This window comes from Pinus tabuliformis, chromosome 3_2 (assembly GCF_031772625.1).
Source record: "Pinus tabuliformis cultivar Carrire ecotype Pingquan chromosome 3_2, CPIR1, whole genome shotgun sequence".
Lineage (NCBI taxonomy): Eukaryota > Viridiplantae > Streptophyta > Pinopsida > Pinales > Pinaceae > Pinus > Pinus tabuliformis.
The window spans coordinates 1,103,956,007-1,103,981,308 of record NC_142302.1 but is presented as its reverse complement, the minus strand read 5'-3'; the positions used below and the strand labels follow the sequence as shown (position 1 = coordinate 1,103,981,308).

The following is a 25,302-nucleotide window of genomic DNA, read 5'->3' as shown; positions in this document are numbered from 1 at the left end:
TTTCAGGATTGGGGGGATTGCAATGTTTCCATTGGATTATATCATGTACTAGGGTATGGAACTTGTATTTAATCAAGAGAACCAAGCCCTCTATGCAGGGGAAACTCCCAATAATCAAGATCATGTAGGGTACTAGGGTATGAAACGTGTATTTAATCAAGAGCACTAAGGTCGTTCGACTATGTAGGAGGAGACTCCCAATACAACAGTGGTCCTTCTAAAGAATGGGATGTGGATGCAGAAAATCCTGATTTGGATCTCTCTCTTGCAGCCTTATAGTCTTTATTGTACTTGCAGCCTCATATATTAATATAAATTAAGGCTGATTTTGAGATTTGGATATCTAATAAAGGTTGCTTTTGGATATTTTGATATTTTTATTTTCATTATGTGATCATTCATGAGTAAATGTGATGTAAATTAGATCTTAATATTTAAGTGTAATAAATTATAATGTATCATTTATGCTTTATGATTGCACATATATATATATATATATATATATATATATTTAAATATTTTCTATATATATATATATTCGCGTTTCCCTGTTTCCAAAATTTGGGGAGGTCGCGTTTCGTATCGCTTCCCGTTTCGGAAACTCGTACCAGTTTCCCCGTTTCGTGCAACTTAGGATATCACTGTAATGTTCCAAACTAGGAAAAATAGTGCTATGCAAAGCAAACAATAAAATCAACACCATAAAATTGAAACATTCAGTGCACACCCATCAAAATGTCTAGGAATAACCAACAACTGAGCCATTTTATTATAATATGGGAGGAAAGTACAAAAATGTGGGAGTCGTGCACCTGGGCTTGCCTCAATGGGAAGCTACAAGCACTAGGTGATGAATACTAGAAAGCCCAACGACTGCAATAACCAGCTCCTCCAGAAAGCTGCGTTGTTGCTCCAAAACTCTATTGCTGCTTGACTTCGCCCCCTGATTTTCCCACTCTATAGTGCCCAAAAAATCTTATAGAATTAGGAGTGTATTCTCTACCAAAGACCCAGAAAAACCCAGAAAGGGTTTCCCTTGGTTCCAACCTTCAAAAATTGAGCCTTCACAGCTTGGCCTTCCTCCAAATACAAATTTTTTTGCTGTGACTGCTCCTATCAATCTCTGCACTCCCAATTCTAGCAATCCTCCTCAAATGGCCCTTCAAATGATCTCCTAGCTCCCCAGCTACAAAATCCTCGAGATAATGTTGCTGTTAGTCTCCCTGTTGTATGTTGTTGTTACTCCCCCTTGCTCTACGCTGCTGTTACTCCACCTGCTCTATGCTGCTGCTACTCTCCCTGCTGCTGGAACTCAACCTCCTTGCTATTACTTAGCCTCCTACTGGTGTACTCGGCTCTCCTGCTTCTACTTTCCTGCTGCTGTAACTCAACCCTTCTGCTGCTCTTTTCCTTGCAGCTGTAACTTGACCTCCTTGTTGTTACTTCCCCTTGCTGTTGTAACTCGACTAGTTGCTATTGCAACTCGACTCACTGCTACTGGTACGACTTGGAATAATTAGAAATCCCTCCTAGGGCTAGCACTCAAAGTCCACTGAAGCAAGGGTTTAGATCTCTGCTCGGAGACACTCGTGTGCTATACAACATAGTAACCCAGCTAAGCATCTCGAGCAACTAAGATTGAGTTCATTATGTCAAAAGATAAGATGCCGAAATGAGGAGAGTTGCCTTTCTTATATAGATTTCGTGGAGCACTTTTCCCTCCATTTTCCCTCCATCGTGGGCCCTCACTTCACCATCGATTTCCCCTCCATGCAAATCGAACTAGGGAATGCGTATTCTCCTAGTGTGGGTGGCCCCACGTACAAATTAACCATATTGAAATAACTTCTACTAAGTCTAGCCTTCTAATAAAATCGAATGGGCCCCATCACTTGCAAAATCAACCCCAAAATGTAGAAATTAATCCTGTTCCAAAATAATTTAGGAAGGGACATTACATCTTGGGAGCTTTGGAACTATATGGGAACGCTACCTTTTCAGCGGGAGCTGTAGTGGGAGCTGGGGAAAGTTCTGGGAGCTTTGAAGACTGTTTTTTTTTGGAGTTCCAGCATTCCCTAGGGTTGGGGAAGACAAAGCCTATAGAGAAATATGCTTAACTGCCCACAAAGCATGATCCTATGTTGAAACCTTTGCAGGAAGAAAGGCCAAAGACATCCTTAACACTGATATCCTTAATTGAGAAACTAAAGCAATCTCTTGGTGGGTTAAGGAAGAGTGTGGCACCTCAATGTAAGGGCGATATCTGGAATGTCATGCTGATGAGTATTTCTTTTGCTATTTATGTATATATATTGCAGAAGATTGTGTGTGCATATTGTATGTGGTAGTCAATGCTTAAACATTAGAGTTGCTTTACCTTTTCTCTTAAGAATAACTAGGGAAACATATGTAAAACTGTTCCTTTGTATTTTTAAGCCAGATTGTTTCAAACACTGGTCATGTGTCAGAGAACTGATAATGAACTTGACATCTTATATATATAAAAGGGAGAGACTCAGGGAGAGAGACAACCAGAGAATATATTTATATATAAGAGAGATTATATATTATATATTTATATTTTTAAATTGATTTTAATATTTGAATATTTTGATTCAATATTAATTTTGATTATTATATAAATTATATAATTAAAAAAATATTTTATATTTTTAATTTTTTTATTATATAATATTACCGCTCTCGATTAGTCGTTTCCTGTAAATTTTGGGAAAATCTCTAGCCGTTCCCAACACCCGTACCCAAGTTCCCAACGTTCCCACATTCCAGAAACTCACGCAACATAGTTTAATTCCATTTTAGTTGGCTCAAAAATAATTATTTTGAGCTAATTTCCTCAAAAAATTGACTTTGACTTAACCACCAAGGTCCAAGGGTCCAAATTTTATTGAAATATACAATATTCCTTTGGTGGAAGACCTTTAAGAATTGACTCTTTTAAGACCGTTGAATTTTTCCATTTGTAGAATTTATTTTCCTAAGACAATTTAAATTTGACTCTAATTAATTAATTTTCTGGCTTAGGATTTAATTTTATTTTGCCAGAAAAATTAAATAATTTACACAAGGGGATTTAATATTTTTCCGACCCTCTAATACATAAGTTTTTACATTTACAAGACTCAAAGAGGGAATACACATTTGGCTTAGACCCTCAAGACACATAACCCATCCGCAACACAATATGATCTATTAAACCAAGTGATTTGTAATAAAATAATTAAGCGACTAGCTTAAATTATTCCCAAACCAATTTTACATCAGACTCGACTAAAAACACTAAGACTCACCTAATAGTTCGACAATCAATTTTATCCTAGCTTTGGGGTTTAAGATGGAGGGAAAAAACTCTTTTGGTTAGCCGTGTTTAGAAACACAGGTAATCAGGGAGGTAAAAAAACCTCCTAGGATGAAATTCATCGTTAAAATTATAGACTTACCTAGGTCGTTACATAGACTCAAGGTTTTACTAAGATCATTTTTTTTACATAACTTGCAGAATGGGATAACCATGACATATGGACTGTTGAAATGTGATCCGATTGTGTTGAAAAAATTGGTACTTCTACTTCCCTGGAACTTTGACAATTTGAGTGAAACATGCCCTTTTCACAATAGTGGGGTAGTGAAAATATCACAATAGAACAACAAAAGATATGCAAACAAAAGAGATGGTCATCATCTTCACAGGAAAAACAACTCCAACATTAATTTTCATGTTGCAAAGTGGAGACACTTCTATATCACTCATTTGTTCCCTTTATTCCATTCAGTTGATGGATGTATTGATTCCTTGGTCAGTGGCAGATCTGACCTTAGTGCAATAGAGGAATGACATGCTTCAACAATGAATAGACCCATAATATTTTATGGATGAGGAAATAGGTGTTCTTATTTCATTTTTTAAGGCAGAGGAAGGTATACCATGTTTGAGTAATCTCTGATTTTCAAGCAATTCCAATTTGATATGTCTAGATGAAGATTGAAATAAGAAAACGGTCAGTGATTGTGAAGTATTTATATACTAAGCAATATGAGTGCAAGGTACAAAGTAGAAATGGCCCAAAATTTTGGTTGATGTTAGTTAATTCAGAACAATATTAGTTAGACTTTTTAAATGAGTTGGCCTGCTTGTAGAATGAACAAGGTGTTCCTATGAACATCTGCATGCAATGCAACATGGTATGTGTGATAACAATATAAAGGTTCAACACACTTCAGCAGCATAGTAACTTGTAGTTTTGCTACTATATGTATTGCTATTTTTAGCTTTGAAGCGTACTTGTTATATTGGCTTATTCATTATTTAGAGTAATTGAACAATTTTTTTTTTTTTTTTTAATTTTTGAATAAGATTCTCTTTTTCACCATTATTAAAATGATATTAAAATGTTATTATATCCCAAAATATGGGTCATGATAGCACTCATATTGCATATGAGGGGTGACACTGTCACATATATGAACTCTAATAATACATGAAGCCTCTGACATATGCTCGGGCATGGAGTCTTCAAAAATTTTTAGGTGCAACTTCAATGGTATTTCCTAAGTCTCTGACATATCCTTAGGCATGGAGTCATCAATAATTAAATATTTTCTAAGTCTAACTTAGGAAAAGTGATTAATTAACAACAATTAATTGAGAAAGGTGAGAATTCTCTAGAAAGTTAGAAACTCACATGGATTGAGTTAGAGATGATCTTAGTCGTTGATGGGGATCTAATCGTGCTTGTTGGTTCACCAACAAGAGATTATAAGAGCAACTCAATGGGTAGATGTAGAACACACCAGAAGTGCAAGTTCCTTGGCAGATTGAGCTACCTAGTTGTAGAGATCGAGCAAGGCAGAGAAGTTCGAGCCAAAAGGAATGTGGGGTTAGATTGAGGGAGAAACAGAGTAATTTCCAATAGAGTTTTTGAGCAGCAAAGCAACTGTAGTTGAGAGGCTGAATTGTTTTTGCAGAGAAGTTGAGCAACCAGTGCGAGAAGCTAGATACCCTAGTTTGAAGTGCCAAAAAGTGATTGCTTTTGTTGTTGGAGGTTGGGAGAGCACCTGAAACGTAGAGCGAATCACTTCCAGGGCCAGAGGGAGGCAAGACAACTCATCCAGAGCCAGGTAGCAGACAATGCGAATTATCTGGGCCAAGTAGTGCGCATTTCTGGCTAGTGCGAGTTGCCGGAAGGAAGTGCGAGCAGGGACATAGGGGTTGAGTTTGGTTGTAGAAGGGAGGAATTTCCTCCAAATAATTTTGGTAGTATATTTTGCTAAAGGATAGCCAACTTGGCATCTATATTTGTACTCATAATTTTTGCTGCTGCATATAATAATAATAAAACCCTCATTTGCTGCACCAGTTTTCCCACATTGGGTTTTTCTGGGGACATTTGTCCAAAAATAACAGTGTCATTTTTATTGTGTGTTTTATTTTCCTTAGCGTTTTTTTATGGTGAGAATGTTAGTTATGATTTTATTTGTTGTTTGCATAGTAGATAAATTGCACCTCATTAATTAGGTAGAAGAATAATTTCCAGTTGTTGCAATAGAGTTGAAAATTTCACATAAACCTTTATTGACGCCAAGTCAGTGTGAGTGTGAATCTATTCTTGAGTTGTTGTAGGGAGCACATGCCCATAGAAGGCTATTACCATAAGCCTTATAATCAACTGGTCATGTCATTTATATAACAAGTTTTATTTGTCGAGGTTTAAGTATTTGCTGTTGAGTCAAAATGTTGAGTTAGAGTCTAATAGGGGGATGCATGTCTAAGAACAGATCTTTGTATATGAAGTTGCTATTTTGAAGTTTTGAGTAGAGTCTTGCATATAAGATTAGACTTATGTTGTTGATGTAAGAAAGTCTGTGTATTGAGTCAAGTATTATTGTACCTCACACTATCACTGGAGATCCTGGTTGATCCAGCCATTGAATGGATTTCCCTTGGTTGCCTTTGCGCTGTCATTGCATCAGCCCAGCGTCATAGCCTCTAGGGACAACGTCATCCCTTCTGCTGATCGATTTGTTGCCCAGGAACTTCGATTTTCACCTCTCGGTCTCATACCTTGGCTTCTGGCTTCTGATATCAATTCCTCCAGCAAATTTTCAGACCTCCTCAAGGCTCTGCACTACCTCTGTGTCAACCTACGTTGCCTATGCATGGCTCTGCATCAACCTCTTCTGGCTCTACGCTGCCTCTCCTGGATGTGAAAATTTCTGAATCTACACATAAGAAATCCTACTGCAATCACTGGTTTATCATCTCCTACTTGTTTTTACATTCAACAAGTTATTTAATTATTTAAACACTGATGAAAAACACTACTGCAGACTGCACTGACATACAGATCATAAACTAAAATAGATATGAGACAAACACACAAGGGATATCATTATTTTTGGACAAATGTCCCTGGAAAAACCCAATGCGGGAAAACAGGTGCAACAACTCTGAGGGTTTTCTATTATTAAGCAGTAGCTCTAATACAAATCTAGATGCCCTCTCGACTATCTATTTACAGAGATAAAATATACTGGCAGAAACCTAAGTGAGATTACCTCACATCACCCGGCAAAATCCCTTTGATTTGGCAATTGGAATGACTATCCCCGGCTACAACTGCGCTGCCCCTTCGCAGTAGCTGCGTGGGCCTGCGTGGAGCACTCTGAGACTTTGCGTCAGCTCTGCGCTGCCTCCTCTGCCTCCTAGAGCTCTGACGTCAACCTTCTTGGCTGATCTTGCTACTCCCTGGCTGAATTCAGACTTCTTTAGGAGGGCAGCTCTTCCCCTGCGCTGGCACTGCGTCAAGCAATGCGTGGGCCCTCCTGGCCCAATGTTAGCCTCCCTTGGTTTGCGCTGCCTCCTTTGGTGTATCTATGTCTCTCTCTGCTGAGTATTCGGGGTCTTGGAGAAGATCCCCCAACCTCAAATATCCCTGCCCCTCTGCTGCATCTCAGATCACCTGTTTCATTTTCTTAGCAAACCTCGCCCCAGAAAATTGAATTGACTGATGAATATGGTGTGTATCTCCAACTGACCCTCAAACCTCTTCTTATACTTTTCCTGTTGATGAATCAACGACTGAGATTAAGTCCCTAATCAACGACTAAGATTAAAACAGACTTGATCCTCGCCTCTTAGAAGCTTCTCACCCATATTTTTATTAATACCCATTAATATTTTATTTTCCTAAGTTTAGACTTTGGAACCCATTAAAAATATTAATTACTTTAATAACTCACAATCCGGGTGGAATTTCTCCAAACAATTTCTGGGTCTTGGAGATCTTATGTATTCTAGCCCATCCACAAAATTTTAGAGCTAGAGAACATCCGATGCTACCCAAAATCAACACTGGATCTCTCTTTGCCTCCTCTGCTGAGTATTCCCAGATTAGGAGAAATCTCCAACCGGAACTATCCCTGCCCCTCAATGCAAAAGCTCACTTCAAATTTCTTTCTGGTAGCTTCTCTGCTTCAAAAAATTGATCTTTTGATCTTCACTTGATGTTTTCTTCAAGTGCCCCTCAAGCCTCTTCTTATATCTTTTTGTTGGACAACCAACAACCCAGATTAACTTCTAATCAATGGATTAGATCATTTTGGCTTGATCTTCGTCTTCTTCTAGAAGTATCACCCACAATTAGATTAATACCCTTTAATTATTATAATTTCCTAAGTTTAGACTTAGGGTCCCATTAAAAATAATTAATTATTTTAATAAAACTGTCTCCAAGTGGAATTTCCCAAAATGATTTCTAGGTATTGGAGAATACATGTGTCTAAGCCTCCTTGCAAATTTTGAGACTTAGCGCACATCTGATGCTACCAGAAATCAACAGACTGTTGCCGACTTAGTTTGCATATCTTCAGACTTGGGAGTCTTGTACTTCCTTCCAGACTTGTCTGGTAAATGTTGTATGTAAATCATACATAACACATCACTTTGTTTGGACGTCATTTTTGGGTGTACTGATCTTTGATGTGATGTGGTTTATGTTTTGTTTGTGTTCATGCTCTGAATGTTTACTTAATCAACTAACCAATTGTGTAAAAGAAAGAGAAATATTGATTCACCCCCTCTCAGTGTTTCCAACAGAAGTAGGCCGAAGCATGTCGACAAAGGGGCCTCAGAAAATGTGCTCAGTTCAGCTTCAGAAAGGGCTGAATGGCCTTAGAATGTGCACAATATCCCAACGAAGAATCCAAGAGCAAAAGATAAATTTTGGAGTGCCCAAAGGTGTCTTCATAATGGCCAGCTCCTTAGTTACTCGTGACTACACTAGACCTCTGAATTTTGCATGATTACTTCAGATCACAAGTGGATGCTCTATGAGGGACAAATGAACCATATTTATATAGGCATGGAGGCTTTTTGAGAGGGCAAGCCAACCTATTAAAAGGAGGGAAGCCGACCCTCCAACATTCAAATTCGAATTTCAAATCAAAATATTTTGGAGCCATAAACTCCATGGACATTAGGGCCAACATGCCTTTTTTTTAATTAGTTGATATACCCTCCACTCTAGCAACTTAATTGACCTTAAGAAAATATCTAATCAAGACTTTAAGAAAAATACTTCTTGGCCTCAAGAACAAATATTTAGCCATTGTCAAATTGCCACATTATCTTATTTTGGGGATTTTAACCATGAAATGGGGCATGAACTTTGAGCGAACATATCTCGTGAATCGTGAGGAGTTATGAGGCATGCCCCATATCGTTGGAGTCGAAATGACGAAGTGAAACAAATGACGACGGTTTCGCGATCAATATCACTGTCCTTTACATCCATTTTCTTCAACAAGTGCGGGGCATCTAGGGCTTCCTAGGGCTTCTTGTCAGTTGGAGCTTCCAATCAAGGCAAATTAGATGAATATTAAGAGCATTCAAGAGCCGACATTGGCATCAATGACAACATCATTTAACAAATTTAACCTTGATGTGGATCTATAACATGCTCGCGATCCTCGCTATCCAATAAATGATGGATAGATCTGTTTATAGGTGCCAGTGAGGGAATGAGCTTCTGATGATACTGCTTTCTCATGAGATTTGCTATGGAGGGTGAGGTCATGCAGTCATCTCTCAATCATCAACAATGGCCATATGCATATTTCCTTTAAGATGTTTAGACCAATGTTATCAAAACTAGACCGGACCGTTAGAATTATCCAATTTGGTACCAAACTAGCCATTTTTCATTGAATTGGCCGGTTCGGTACTGTACTTGCCTTTTTCGATTCAATTGGTCGATTTGGTACTAAACTGGTTGATTTTATACAATGCTGTCAAGGACACTTTGAACGCAGTTTAAAAAAACTAAAAAGTAAACAGTGATTTATGATTGGGGAAGCCTAGTATTTGACCATATTGCCATACTAATGCTATGCAATTAATGGTAATGTTTAAGAATTCTCCTTTATCTTTCATTTTCTTCTTTTTACTTAAATTTTTAACATTACTATTAAATTATTAATTGACTCAAGATGTTTGAGAGTGGTCATGAACTCATTGGATTTCATATGGAGAAAGTAGAATTTTAGATCCTGTTGTCACTCCAGGAAACTCTCCTAGGTTGTAGCTCGGAGATGCCTGGTAACATATAATCTTCAATATTGTTCTCTGAACTATTGGAATAAATGATGGTTTGGATCAATCCAGATAACCATTTCAACTATGTTTTTACTCAAGACATGCATGAACACCCTCAGCTTACAAGGCTTTAGACCACTAATGCTCAATAGTTTGTAGATTCAATGAATGGATGGAGAATACTGACCATATTGGCAGATGCATATATAAAGTTTAAACACATATGAATGGCTAGCTACAGGCAGCAAATGAGAATATTGACTATACCGACAGATGCATATATAAGACATATGAATGGCTAGCTACAGGCAGTAAAAGAAGCTTGCAAATCTAATTTATTAATGCAGAGATAAGATGACAGTTATCTGGCATTAGATACAGAAGAAACATGAACAACCTGTTCAAGTGCAAGCTTAGAACAGAAGAGAAAATGGAAATTGAACATATAACAACAAAAGAAGCTTGTATTGCTAATGAATGAAGATGAGAAGCTTGAGTAGGAGAGTCTCAATAGTCTCCAGAAGTTGAACCCTTGTTACATTTAGTTTTCAGCCTTTTATAGGCCTTGTACAATGCTCCTGAGCTCTCAAAAGTTCGGAGTCTTAATCTATCCTATCTGTCTTGTTAACTGACTGATGCCTTGACTAGGCAAGCATGGGCTTCAGAGGTTCCTTCTTTTGACAGAAGAGTAACTGCATTTAGGTGGTTTACTATGCTGGCAGGGAGCTCTCTCGTGCCAGAGATGCCGCATGATGTTTCTGTTTGCTTTGGGCAAGCTGTGCTGTCTGCTCCATGATCATTCTATTTGTTTGGATGTGTTGTGCGTGCTGTGTTGTGCTGTGCTGCTCCATGACTGCTTCTCGGCCTCTGTCCCCCGAAAATTATTCCTGGCCTCTATTATGTGATAGAATGGGTCTTCGGGCCTCTGTTATCTTTTAAACGTTTATATTGACCGTTTTTTGTTTAATACAGAAAACATAACAATACTCTAAAAATCCTGCCAAGCTCTATTCTTCCGGACTTCAAAAGTCCTTAATCATGGCCTATTTTCCTATTGGGTCCGCCTTTGTAGTGATATCATATCTCCACCGTTGATTTGGAAGTTCTAGATCCAACGGTTGTGATCCATTTCGGGCGGCTCTTTTATACTAGAGTTAACCGCCCGATGAGGGTGGTTTTCTCTCTCCTCATCCTGGACACGTGGCAGCCGCTGTATGGCATCAGGTGGAGCTCGGCCTAAACACTTATCGCCTTTGGCTTTCCCGAATCCTGCCGGTTTTGTGATTTTCCCTTTATATTGGAAAATACTAAAAATGTGAAAATCCCGCTTTATTGGACTTGAAATGGTGTTCAACCGCCTTAATAAACCCTTTCGGGTCTGTAATGTCGCATCGGCGCTACTCCCATGTTCCCTTTGTATTTCATTAAATAACGAAATACATTGAAAATGCATTAAAAATCGGCTTCCTTACGGACCTAAAATATTATATATTTCATTCCCGAACCCTTTCGGGCTTGGGACCTATCGCATTGTCGCTGCCCAAGGCTCTCTTTGTATTTCGTTATATAACGAACATACACAAAAATGCATTGAATTTGGACTCTCTGTGGACCTCAAATATTATCAAATAATATTTAGAATACCGTTGGGTCCGCATCATCGCATCGCACATATGAAGGTGTAAAGGCTCCGCCCCTTGGTGCTGCTCTGCTGCGATATAGCGATGCGATCTGATCGCAATCGCTTATCGCTCATGCCTAGGGCCCTTACTTAGCGCGCTCCTTGTACTTCCGATAGCGATCTTGCGACGCGATGTGGGCCGTCGATCTGCGTCGCTTGATCGACGGTCCACGTTGCATCGTTGATCACAATCGCATATCCACTCGGTCCCTGCTTATTCCGTTGGCCTGCCTCAGCCGATTGCGACCCGCCGATCCGATCATCGGAGATCGCTGATTGGGGGTGTCTTGTGCCCATCCTTAAGTCGTCCTCTCTGCTTGCTGATTTGCGATTTGCCGCTTAGATCTGGGCCGTTGATCAGCCAGATCTAATGGCTGCTGTGCATTGCTCAGTTTAAGCCTCTGATACTTGGTTTTTTGACTGTTTTAATGTGTTTTAGCCTCCCGATAGTGTTTTTATGCCCTTCCAAGGGCTCTTGGCAAGTGATGGTTTTGACTTTGAATTATCCTTAAGAAGCTTTTGAAGACTTCAAGAGCATATTTGGATCCATTGGCCTGATTTTGCTGGCTTATGGAGACTTTAAAGAGCATATTTGGATCTATTTTTGGGCCATTTGCCAACAAGGTTAACAGATCCCACTCAAAGTCCAGCAGACTTAACAACTTTTTAGGATTCGAAGATTAGGGGGATTGCAATGTTTCCATTGTATTTTGTCATGTACGAGGGTATGGAACTAACATTTAATCAAGAGCACCAACCCCTCTATGTACCTTGATGTTAGTGGCATTGGTTGTTGAACTCTTCTGTCATGATCCTACTAAAAATGTAGCCATCACTCAAACAAAATCTTGACTTGACATGCTAAGCTTTTTTTATCTTATTTTAATCCTTAGAGGGTGATATTGATGAAGAAGATCCTAATATAGGCAAGGATTTTGATGATATGTAGGCATTTGTTGTAGCATGATTTTTTGGATGCTAGAGGCTATCTAGGGCCTGTTTTTTGGTGTATTTTTGATTCATAGATGGATTGCGCTCGGTGCTATTTTGGTTATGTGCCCCCTTATATACTATATAAATGAGAACTTTTGCTTATTTGTGTATAAAATGGTTTAGATTCATATGGATGCACATGAATATACATTTTTTTCTTTAAAATTTGAATATTTCATGTGTTTTTGATTGATTGGCTTTTTTACTAGTTCCATGTTCTGAACGGTTCCTGGTCCAGTGGGACAACCGGTTTGATGACCAGTCTAGTTTTGACAACACTGGTTTAGACAAACAACAACGACCTCATTATGAACTCAATCATATATAAATTGATTCACCAAATGCTTCAGTAACGATTCAACTGCATTAGGGGGCATCCAAATCTGTTAAGGCTGAGAAAAAATAAGGCTCAGAACTTCTTAATGATGTTATAACTGTTCTACAGCTTGGAAAGGATTATAGACAAGAGTGACACCTTCTGTGGGGTAGCGCTAAAATCAAAAGCACCTAATTTTTTTTCCCATGACAGCTCAGTGGATAACAGGTTTCTTAGAGGAACAATTTTGGAGCAGTAAGTCTATGTTCCTTGCTCCTCCTAAGTTGCAATTCCATAAGTCATTTTTTCTATCTTTGCCATTCAACTACAAATATGAAATTCAGATAGCTATTCATACATGTAAGTCAGGATTCATTTATTGATAGATGTCTTTCATTCTGATTTGTAGCCAGTATCTGAAAGTGTCTACTCGTGGATATTTGTTAGTGATTGGTGTTGATTGTGAAAAGCAATTTCTTCTCTGGTTGTTTGTAATGGTTCCTCAACTATTCAGTTTGGGACATAACATGTTCAGAATGATTTTTAGTGTAAATGTGTTCCTAAATTACAATTTTTTGGTCATTCACTCTGGAGTCTGGACTGAATTTATGGAGTTGTGTCATTGATAATTGATTTGGTATTTGTTCATCTTATTTTTTGCTTTTCATAATTTAGCTTCTTAGTTTTCTTTTTATGAAAATTCACTAAGTTGATTGTAAATGCAGCCGTGCAAAAACTGTAAATGAGAATTTGAAGATGAGTGCAGCACTTTTGTCACGTTTTGATCTTGTATTTATTTTGCTTGATAAACCTGATGAGCTCTTGGACAAACGTGTATCTGAACATATCATGGCGGTATGTCATTCTGGCTATAGGATTTCTTTAGTGGCTTCAATTATACTCATCTTATTCCCCTGGTAGACCTCATAGGAGATGTTTTGATCGATTTTTTCTGTTTACTTTCCATATCAGCTTCATACAGGTTCAGAAGATCGGCGTAATTCTACCAGAGAGTCTTGTAAGCAGTGATCAGACTTATGTTTTATTAGGAAAAGTTTCCTTTTACTGTAAGATATAAACACTAATTACATAAAGACAGTTTTGCAAAACCAAGAACGGACTACGAAGGAAGCAAAACTGATAAATGCCATAAGGCCTCACAAAACTGACCTAGGTCATAATGAAAATTGAGGTGCTACATGGCAATCTGCAAAAACTTTAACAGTCTATGTCTTAAAAACATTAAGGTGTGCACAACATAGTAACTGGATCATAAAATCAGAATATCATGCTGCATCTGGTATCAGACTTTTATTTTTGATTGATAATTTCTATCATTATTTCCACAAAGTGTTAAGCTTATTGAACATCCTGTTTTTACAGTATGTCATATCAGTCAAAGTCCAGAGGAAGGGAATCTAAGAAATGGATCACTAGCAGCAAGGCTGAAATTGAACCGTCTTAGAGATTGCGATTTTGTTCCTTTGCCAGGACCGCTTCTTCGCAAATTCATTTCTTATGCAAGACAATTTGTTTTCCCCAGGTGTTCAGGACCGAGTACACTTTTTAAATTTCAAAGATTATGCAATTCACAACCCTACAAAAAATTGGTAGCAACAATGTCACATGAGATAATAGGAGTTTTTATTTATACAATTGAAAGTCTAATTCAAATTGTTGAATGAAGCTCTGCAATTTACTGTGTGTAGAATGTCAAGTGCTGCAGCAGAGGTACTGCAACAGTTTTATCTGAAATTGAGGAACCACAGCACTGGAACCGATGGAACTCCAATAACGGCAAGGCAACTTGAGAGTCTCGTACGATTGGTGGAAGCTCGTGCTCGATTGGAACTTCGAGAAGAGATAACAAAACAAGACGCTCTGGTAAGTTATCTTTTCTTGACACTGAAATCTATCTAACAATCTATTAAAATAAAAGTCAAGATGTTGTTCCTATTTCATTTTACCTTATTCTCATAGAGTTTGGTGGTCTTGGCACTTTATAAAATAGTTAGCACTGCCTTTTATCTTGAGATTTCCTAACAAATTTAAGATCATTAGAACATGGAATTATATTCTAAGTTACCAGGCTACGGATACGGATACGGATACGGATACGGATACGTTGGATTCTTGAAAAGCCAGGATCCGGATACGGCGAGGATACGGCAAGTACAAAAATATATAATAATATTTTTAAAAATTTTAGAAAATACATTTGATGTTTAAAATCAAAACCATTCATGAATCACAACATTAGAACTAAAATTATTAGATAATTTATGAATCTGAACACTGAAATGATGAAATTTAAAAGCTAACAAACAAATAAACATATAAATATTAATACCAACATATTGATATAATTGTTAAAATAAAGTTATAACATAAAATATATATATTTTTTTATTTATAAAAATTAAAAAATATTTTAATTTTTAACAACCAAACATAAAGTTATATAAGTTGTGACTTATAAAAGTAAAAAATTTAAAATGAGACATAATGATAAAACATACGGTTTATTAAACATAAATATATTGATTTAAAATAAATAAATTAAAATAACTTTATTATATATATTAACATCAAAATAAACTTTTTAATTAAATCAGAAATCTTTATATTGAAAGCGTATTTAAAAAACATATTGATTTAAAATAAATAAATTAAAATAACTTTATTATACATGTATATTAACCTCAAAATAAACTTTTTAATGAAATCAGAAAATCTTTATATTGAAAGGTTATTAAAAGAACTTTACGCATAATTTTATTGAAATCTATATATATATATATATATATATATATATATATATATATATATATGCGGGAAGATGGTATTAAGAAACTTCACGCGTAATCTTAATAAAATCTTTTTATATATATGCGATATTAAAAAGCTTATATATATATGCCAGATGATATTAAAAAATATGACCCGTAAATAAATTAAAATAACTTTATTATATATATATATATATATATATATATATATTTTTTTTTTTTTCTCAGTAAGACTACTCTAGGGAATTATATTATATACAGGAATAAAGTACAAGCAGAGAAACAAGTTTTCCATGGCCAACTATGGCTCTGTGGTAAAGCAGCTGAGAATTGCAAGCGCTGTGCATTGGCTGCCCCAAAACTACCTCAAAAAACAGAGTTTAACTTTGACAGTGCCCACGCAGGGGCCGAGACTGAAGCAGAACGACCCACGCAGGGGTGACCTTGAGTATTAGCGAACTCCCAGATTAAACTGAAAGACTTAATAACAAACAGAGCATGACCTTTAAAGAGATGACCAGACCCACTCTCAAGACTCGAACAAGACAGAGAATTATAGGACATGACCAGACGACCGAGACCCAAAATCATCAAAATGAACCTGGCATGGGGATGACTAGAGAAATTAGTCTGCGGGCTCCATTTCTTCCGGCTCCATCTCCACAATCGGGTATCCAAAGCCCACCAGCTCCTCGTTCGGGTCCTCTCCAGCTTTAGACGTCGACGCTTCCTGCGCCTGTGCGTGAATTGGCTCCTTTCCCTTTGCTTCCTCCATTTGTTCCTCTGCCTTATTCTCCAGATTTGCAGAGGTTGGAACTCTGCTGTCATTTTCTTCGTGTTCCTCCTCTGCATCTCTAACAAAGAGAATTGAAATGTGGACATTGAGATTGCCCAGCCTGAAGATGGTTGAGCCAAAAGCCGGAAGCACCGGTGGCCTTGGCGGTTGTTCAGTCGGGTCGACAGAGTCCAAGAACATGGATGCTTGCAGGTGGGGAATTCCAGCTCTGCGGAAACAATAACGACAACAACAATGGTGATGCGCCTCTGCTGCTGCAGGAGGGCGACCTGGTGCTCCGCGACCCGACCCTCTTCGGCATGGTTGCCTCTCTCTGGTTCTGGCCATGAGGATGTAGAAAACCGGAATTTTCGCTTCCCCAAGCCAATTCCTAATCTCCAAAATCGCCAGGGGACAGAGAATGTTCCAACACTGAGCTTGCTGAGAATGTCGCCCCCCAAACCAGTCTGCCATCTTAAATTCCATGGCCTACTCTTGAAACCTGAGCGCCATGAATGCTCTCTGCAATCACCGTCTACCCGCATTAATGCGATTGAACCCAGGAGCGATGGCTCCTGTATTAAAACCTTCGGCCTGACATGCCTCGTCCCGCAGTCGGTTGGCTCGTGGCAGCTATCTCTGGCCATGTGGCCTCCTCGTGCTAGCTGTACCTGCCGTCGCTCTGGATTAGACACCCGCATTCGGGGGAAGGATTTCTTTATGCACCAAAGCGATGCAATCCTTTTTGAGCTTGTCATCTTCTACCATATCCAGAGGGCCGGAGAAGAAATGTATAGACTGAGACGCTCCCTGATTAGCTAGCCGATCAGCTACCTGATTAGCTGTCCGCCTTACATGATGGAAGGATAGATTATGGAGAACTTGGAGCTTTTCTTCCAGGGATTCCAGGCGATTTAATAATCTCCAACTTTTGGCTATTTTGACTGCCTTAGCTCCTGCTTGCATTCGTTTAGCTGCCTCTATAAGGATGAGTGAGTCGCCTTCTACTTCAAGAGGTGAGAGATGATGCTGTTCAGCTGTGCATATACCTTTCCAGAGACCTTCTAGCTCTGCAGCGTTGTTAGTATCTTTCCCTATGGAGCCGTAGTAGACTATCATTGCTTCTCCATTGTGACGTCGAATAACTCCTCCAAAACCAGCAGGTCCTGGATTGCCTTTAGCTGCACCGTCAAAATTGAGCTTATAAGAGTTGTGCGCAGGTGGGGACCAAAAGGAGGGTGAAGCTGATCTGGTGGAGGTTTTAATTGTCTCTTTGACTAAGTATTTGAGATTTAGATTCCATTCCTTCATAATGCAAAGCTCCTGTTGAGTTTCCGGCATGTCATCCTTGCTCCAGACTTTGATGGCTAGAGTTTCCTGTAGGTGTTCTTTTAGCTTGAGCCAGATATCATCTATAGATCTTGAGGTACTGTTAAATATTCTGTGGTTTCGCTCTTTCCACAGTGTCCAGTAAGTGAATCCTGGTATAATGCGCCATAAGGAATTAAGTATCCGGCATTTGTATGGATATTTTTCCCAGTTCCTTATAGTGTCTGTAATGTCCTCCGGCCTTGGGTGTGTTCTCATGCTACATTTCTCAATTCTTCCCCAAATTTGTTTTGCTAGCGTACATTCTTCCATTAAATGTTTGATAGTTTCACAATTTGTATTGCAGTTTGGGCATCTGGAAGGCCCTACAATGCCTCTTTTGATCAAATTATCCCAGGTTAGAATGCGTTTTCTACTGAGAAGCCACAGGAAGGTTGATATTTTAGGCCAATGCCCAGCTTGCCAAACTTGCTCCCATAGTTGATCTTTTGCCATTCTGAGATTGGAGTATCGTAGTTGATGAGCTTCCTTAGTTGTAAAAGTACCCTTGGTTGTGTAGCCCCATCTGAGTTTGTCTAGCTGATTCGAGATTCGAATCTTTCTGCTGCTGAGTTCCTGATCTATATCTGCATGTTCTTCTCCCTGCCAGTCTGCTTGCCAGAGACGCGCTGGTTTCCATGCTTGGAAGTCATGATTTGTAGACGGTTGCCAGAACTGATGTACCAAGGGAATGTTTGCTTGGTTCATTTGAGCTTGCCAGTGCGGTTTGTGGAATAGATTAGCCAGTTTGGGAAGTTGTTGCCAAGAATCTTCCCAGAATCGAGCTGTCTTGCCCGAGTTGATTTCCCAGAAGCTATGCTCCTGAAGGAAGCTACTTTGGGTTTTTGCATTGTTCCAAATTAGAGATCCCTGCGATGTTGGATTTATTCGGATGAGTTCATTCCCTTGACTGCCTCGAGCATACTTGGCCTGCCATAATTGTGCCCAGGGTGTATTTGGCTTGGAGACCCAGTTCCACCAGATTTTAGCACTCATGGTATTATTGCTTTGGAGCGGATCTCTGAGACCAAGCCCCCCTTCTGATTTTGGTTTGCAAACTTCTGTCCATTTGACAAGAGCCCATTTCCGGTTCAAGCTTGTAGATCCCCAAAGAAAGTTCCTCTGAAGATTTCGAATTTCTTTTAAAATCCCTTTCGGAGCTGCTAAAATAGAGAATAAATAGAGCGGCATAGCTTGTAAAACTGCTTTGATTAGAACAAGTCTGCCGGCTAGATTTAAAGCTCTGTAAGTCCAAGATGAGAGCTTGGCTTCTATTTTGTCCAATAACGATTTCCAAGTAATCTGCTTGATAACAGAATCAGTAAGAGGGGCACCTAGGTATTTTGACGGCAAGTGGGAAATTGTGAATCCTAGGATCCTGGCTATGATCCTTTGCAGGAAGGGAGGGGTATTAAAGAAAAAAAGCTGAGATTTGGACACATTAATGGAGGTGCCTGAAGCTTCTGAGAAGAGGGAAAGAAGGGATTTGAAAGCAGAGGCTTCTTTAGCAGAGGGATGCCCGAAGAGCATTGTATCGTCAACAAATTGCTGATGAGTTTGGGGTGGTCGCCCATGAAGAGAAATTCCTTTAATGTTTTGAGAGGAAACTGCTGATTTGAGGAGCCTGCTCAGGCCTTCAGCCATTAAAACAAAGAGAAATGGAGATAGAGGGTCCCCCTGTCTGATGCCACGAGAGGGGCGAAAGGGATGGGAGGGAGATCCATTCAGAATAACAGAAAAGCTTGGCGATGTGATTAGATTCATGATCCATCTGGACCAGGTTACACTGAAGCCAAAAGCTAAGAGCATTTTGTGTATATAATTCCAACTGAGTTTATCAAAGGCTTTAGAAAGATCCAATTTGAGAAGCATACCTGGTTTTTTGAGAAGCTTTAAAGAGTGGATGACTTCGTTTGAAAGTATAATTCCATCCATGATTTGCCGGCCTTCAACGTACCCTGTCTGTTCTGGGGAGATGAGCAGTGGTAATAGCGGTTTGAGACGGTTTGCAATGACCTTTGAGATTAGTTTGTAAATTACATTACAGAGTGCTATTGGTCGATATTTCTCCGGCTTGTTTGAGGCGGCTTCCTTGGGGACTAAAGCAATAAAGGTTGAGTTGATGGATGGGAGTATCCAGTGCATACTTCGGGATTCTTCCACCAGTTCCCACACTTCCAGTTTTATGAGATCCCAAAATTCATGGAAGAAATTGGCCGTGAATCCGTCAGGCCCTGGCGCTTTTCCATCTTTGAGCTGAGATATGGCATCTTCTACCTCTCTTAGCGTTACAGGCTGGAGAAGTTGTGTGTTGTGATCTTCATTGATAATTTTTGGAATGTGCTGAGTGATGGCTTGGATTGCTTCATCTCTATTTTCATTGGGTTCCTTTAGAATGTCCTTGAAATATCCAGTGAATTCTTTCTCCATATCTTCATGAGCTTCCAATCTATCTCCCTGTTGATTATTAATAAAGGAGATTTTGTTGTGCATGCGCCGTTGGATGGTTGTTTTGTGGAAAAATTTAGTATTTCTTTCGCCTTCTCTGAGCCAGCTTACTCGCGACTTTTGCCGCCATAGGATTTCTTCCTGTTTTTGCCTCTCCTCTATTTGACTCCATAGGGTTTTCTCCTGTTGTGTTTGTTCCTCAGTGCGTCCTTCCAGAATAAATCTTTGTTGTAATTCTTTCATCTGCTGTTCTATTTTCTGTTTGTTCTGCTGTATATTGCCAAAATGATCTCGGTTCCAAATTTTAAGTGAGTGCTTCAAATGTTTCAGCTTTTGCTGGAACTGATACATCCTAGCTCCTGCCGGCGGAATGAAGGATGTCCAGGCTTGATTGACCACCTCTTTAAAGTTACTGTCAGTGAGCCAGAAGGCCTCGAATTTGAATGGTCTGTTGCTGCTGATGCCAGGTCTGGACCATTGGAGAAGAATAGGCCAATGATCTGAGCCTCCTTGAGGGATAATTTCTGCATTGAACTCTCCGCCTAGGTGTATGGCATTGTCTGATACTAAAAATCGATCTAGTCTTGAAGAAATTTGGTGAGCTCCTTTTCTTTTGTTTGACCAGGTGAAGATGCCATTTGAGGTGGAGATGTCCATGAGTCGGTTATCTTGTATAAATTGCTTGAAGCTACTGCTATCACTATCTAGCCGTGTCCGACCCCCTCTTTTCTCTTCCATAGATTTTATGATGTTGAAGTCTCCTCCGCCTATCCATAAAGGAAACTTTCTGTTTGCATTTAGGATGGAAATCGTGTCCAGGAGATCAGATTTCTGCTGTATTGTTTGCGGGAAGTAAACATTGGTAAGATGCCCATGTATGCTGGTGCCAATGAGGTGAAATGTTGCTTGAATGAGATGCAGAGTGGCATGAAAATTGTCGAGTGACACTACCTGAGGATTCCATAAGATGGCCAGGCCTCCGGAGGCTCCAGAGGAGTCCACTGCTATCGAACTGCTACCTGCCCATACTTTGCTGCTGAGACTATCTATTGTTGAGCTGCTACATTTTGTTTCTTGGATCAATACTATTGCTGGTTTTTCTTTCATTATGATGTTTTTAATTACTCTGTGCTTCGTGGGACTGTTTAGTCCTCTTATATTCCATGAGAGTAGCTTCATGTAGACGGGGATTTGGGCTTGAAGAACTTGGTCAACTTGGGGAATTGCCCCGAATCCATGAGTATTTCACCTACTGCTATGGTGCGCTGTAAGTCTGTTTTTCTGCCCCTTTTCTTTGGTTCTTTGATGATTTTTCTTCCATCCCAATGTCTGCCTCCTTGGATGCCCAAACTTTTGTGATGTTGTACTCTTGTGAGTACTCCTTCTATTTTGTCTAATTGCCAGGGAGGGATTGAGTTATATTCCTTTTGCTTGCATGCAGCTTCCAGTTTGGATATGTCCAGCTTGGATATGTCAAATTCCTCGAGATCAACATCTTCTCGATCTTCCTCCATATCATTTGCAGCAATGAGAGCGTTCTCCATAGTTTGATCATGAAGACTTAGAGCTAGAGCGGCATCTAAATCCATATCCGACTCTTGAGTGGGTTCGTTTAACATGGTTTTTCCTTTGGAGGAAACTAGAGCCCCTGGCTCTGAGGCAGAGGAGGGTATTTCGGCATGGATGGGAAGTGCAGAAGTTGATGAGGTTGGCTCAGATCTGTTGGGGGATGTCTGGGAATGTTGCAGAGGATCAGGAGTATCTGCTTCAGGCATGACAGGAATATCTTGTGAGGCTAAAACAGAGAAACGATTTTGAGGGGGAGCTTTGAATGCAGGAGCATGATTAGCTTGAGTTTTTTTTCCATTACGGCGACGGATTGGGATTTTTGTGAAGCCTTCAGGGTCAAGGTTACCTTCACCGGAAGGGAATTTAGGCTGCACATTTAGGGGACAATCTCGGAAGAGATGACCATGCTCATGACATTTTCTACAACGAAAAGGGATGTGCTCATAGTCAAGAGTCTGTTTCCATTCATAATCATCATGAAAAAGACTTACCGTGTCCGCTAAGGTCTTGGTGAGGTGCATTTTGACGCAGATCCTGGCATATGAGGTGTATTTTCGCGTCTTTGTTTCTGTGGCCACTTTGATGAAGGATCCCAGTTTGTTGCCTATGTCTGCTAAAGTTTCTTCTCTCCAGTATTCCACCGGAAGGGAATACATTCTGATCCATACAGGTGCCCAGCTGAAGTCTTCTTTGTCAGGATTGAAGCGAGGCTTCCAATCTGTTAGATATAGGCCGGAAGAGTTGAAGAAGTACGGGCCTCCTTCAAATATCCTGGTTTTGTCTTCTAGGCAGTTAAAGATAGCTGTGAAGAAGCCCTTTGGGCCAAGCTGTAATGTAACTTGTCCTTTGGGCTTCCATTTGGAGGCTATCCAGCCCTAGAGGGCTTTCTCTGTGGGCCAAAAGCCCAAGAACTTTCCAATGAGTGCGTAATCTTGCATAAATTGGATTTCCCCATTAATATGGTGGCTTGGTAACTCAATCTTGATTGGTTCCGCTGCTTTTGGGATACAAGTAGTTGAAGTCACTTTTGTCTGAGAGGGGCCTGTTACATTTTGCTGTCCATTGCTTTCTTCCTCTTCTGCAGGTCTATCTAAGGACGTCGTCCTGTCTGGCTGCTGTTGCTTTTCCGTTTCCTTCTCTACGTCTTTGGTTGCAGGGTGTCGTATCTCTTCGATTGGCTGTTTGTCAGTGCGATTTGTTCCTTTTGGAGGGGAGGCAGAGCTCTCCCCTCCTACCTCAGCTTCCATAGGACTGTCAGTGACAGCGTCTGCTACAGACAGCGTGAGCTCGTTCAACGGCGGCGGCGGCTGCTAGGTTTTCCTTCCACAGTCGTTTCAGCATCAGAGCTTTTTTTCTCCAGAATAATTTCAAAATCTTATTATATATATATTAACATCAAAATAAACTTTTTTATTAAATCGGAAATCTTTATATTGAAAGCTTATTAAAAAAACAAATTGATTTAAAATAAATTTATTATATATATATTAACCTCAAAATAAACTTTTTAATTAAATCAGAAATCTTTATATTGAAAGGTTATGCGGGAAGATGGTATTAAAAAACTTCACGCTTAATCTTAATAAAATCTTTATATATATGCCAGATGGTATTATAAAACATAACGCATAATTTTATTTAAATCTTTATATATATATAAGCGGGCAGATGGTATTAAAAAACTACGCCTAATTTTATTTAAATTTTTATATGTAAATTTATATATATATACGCTGGCAGATGTTCACTAACTAAATCACTAACTGACCATACGCGGATCTTAGCGTATCCGTATCCGTACCAGTTTTGGATTCGGGGATCCGCGGTTCCACCTCTTGCCCTCAGCGGATCCGGTAACGTAGATTATATTCCTATTGAAATTGTGAAGTGGACTTTTATTCCTTTGAGGTTTTTTTTCTTGATGATGGGTCATGATATTGACTCGAAACATCGAATAACTCAAAATGAAAACTGTGGAAGTTCCAAATTCTCATAATCAAAATACTTTCTTATTCTTTTGACGAATTACAAACATTTTAAAGTGCTTCCCATCAGAATATTATCGATTCCTCTTGTTTCCTACCTGCCTACTATTTATCTTGACTTATATTGTTACCACCAAGTTTGAATAAACCCATGTTAGTGTAATATTAGTGTTGCAGAACTTGGCATTGGGAGAAAATAAGTGATGGTTATCAACCCAGGAATTCAGAAAAATCCAGAAAAAATGGCGAAACTTGGCTAGCATAAAATTTTGGACATGAAAAACTCAGAAAAACTTGCACAACTCAGCAATCTGAGAAACTCAAAAAAATTGGAAGAAAATCAAAGTTTTGTGATATTGGTTAATACAATTGTTCCAAATATTAAGTAAATTTTTCAGGTTGTGGATTTTAGCCTGAATTTGATATGTTTGGAGTTGATTCAGGAAGACTCCCAAAAGTGACTCAGATAAGGATATAGAGCAGTTGAGGAATATTTCTTGATGGCCTTTTTGTTGCTTCCAGTTTAATTTTGACACTGCCAATTATGGGCATTGTTATTGATTCTGTATCGACTGCAGTTGGTAAGAGCCTCTGAGTGAATCTATCTAATGTTGGGACTGTCCAAAGTCTTGTACCTAAGTGGGATGCTCATGAAAAGGGTGAGGGCCTAAATTGCACGAAGTGTTGAAACGTTTCAGAGTTTCCGAAATGTGTACGTTTAGAAACGTCACCTCACAAAAATGGAAACGTTGGCCGAAACGTCAGCCAAAACGTTGGCCAAAACGTCATGTATGTATAGATATATAAAAATAATTATAAATAAGTGAATAACACATTATTTTCAAAGAAAAAAGGGAATATGACCCATAGATGCCAAATTAGAAGGAAAACCAAGTCAATATTAACTCTCACAAATGATTACATGATGGTCGAGTTTCGGAGTTTCGGGCACGGGTATGGCCCAAAACGCCGGGTTCTTAGAAGTTTTGTGCAACATAGGTGAGGGCAGATACTAACTCCAAATTACACGTTGGATCTATTTGACTGATGTTGAATTAAGAGTACTGATCAGAGTAAGGATGCATTTTCTCTTTAGCTTCTGTTGTTATCTTTCATTTTGTCATCATGCACATTGCCTGAGGTGAGTAGTTGTTATAATCCTTGCATTAGTTGTGCTGTTATATAACTTCTCCATTTGTTTATCATGATTTGATTCCTGACAACATATGATTATGATGTCAGCATCACTATATGGCTATGTGCATTTGTGATAAGATAATATGAGATACTTTTTTATTATCTAACAAATGACCACAAAAGTAGGTCAATGTGACTGAAGAGGAGTGCAATTAGTATGAATACAATATGGAAGTGCAAGCGCTGCTCCTAGAAAATGCTGAAAATAGCGTAAAAAAGAAAGAAACAAGCAGTAGTGCTGTTGTGACATGCATATAAAATATTGTGGCATGAAACAAAATAATCAGTAGCTTGCCAAGAAAAAATGACTAAAGTAGGAAGATTTGGTGATGAAGCTAAAGATGCCAAGTTCTCCTAAGTCTAACGATCGATGGCAATGGAGGTGAACTGGGCACTGGGTTGCTGTTGAAGTCCCCTGGAACTAGCAATAGGTTCATTTGTATGACCTCGGGGACGATGTGGGAGTGAGGGATACTCCTAGCATTCAAGGTCGGCGACGCCCTACTCTAGAATTGTATGGTGTTGGTCCCTCTGGTGCTCTTAGGACATGTGAATTGATGTACAGTTC

General features: G+C 39.2%; 1 protein-coding gene across 2 annotated transcripts in view; it reads left to right on the top strand.

Moving 5' to 3' along the window:
• Positions 1–25,302, top strand: part of LOC149184523 (putative DNA helicase MCM8) — a 328,833-nt gene that overhangs the window by 205,489 nt on the left and 98,042 nt on the right. For both annotated transcript variants that reach the window (XM_089417565.1, XM_089417564.1), the window contains exons 11-14: positions 13,329–13,458; positions 13,576–13,621; positions 13,987–14,146; positions 14,313–14,487. In XM_089417565.1, the coding sequence (XP_089273691.1) occupies positions 13,329–13,458; positions 13,576–13,621; positions 13,987–14,146; positions 14,313–14,487 (511 nt within the window). The remainder of the gene's footprint in view (positions 1–13,328; positions 13,459–13,575; positions 13,622–13,986; positions 14,147–14,312; positions 14,488–25,302) is intronic.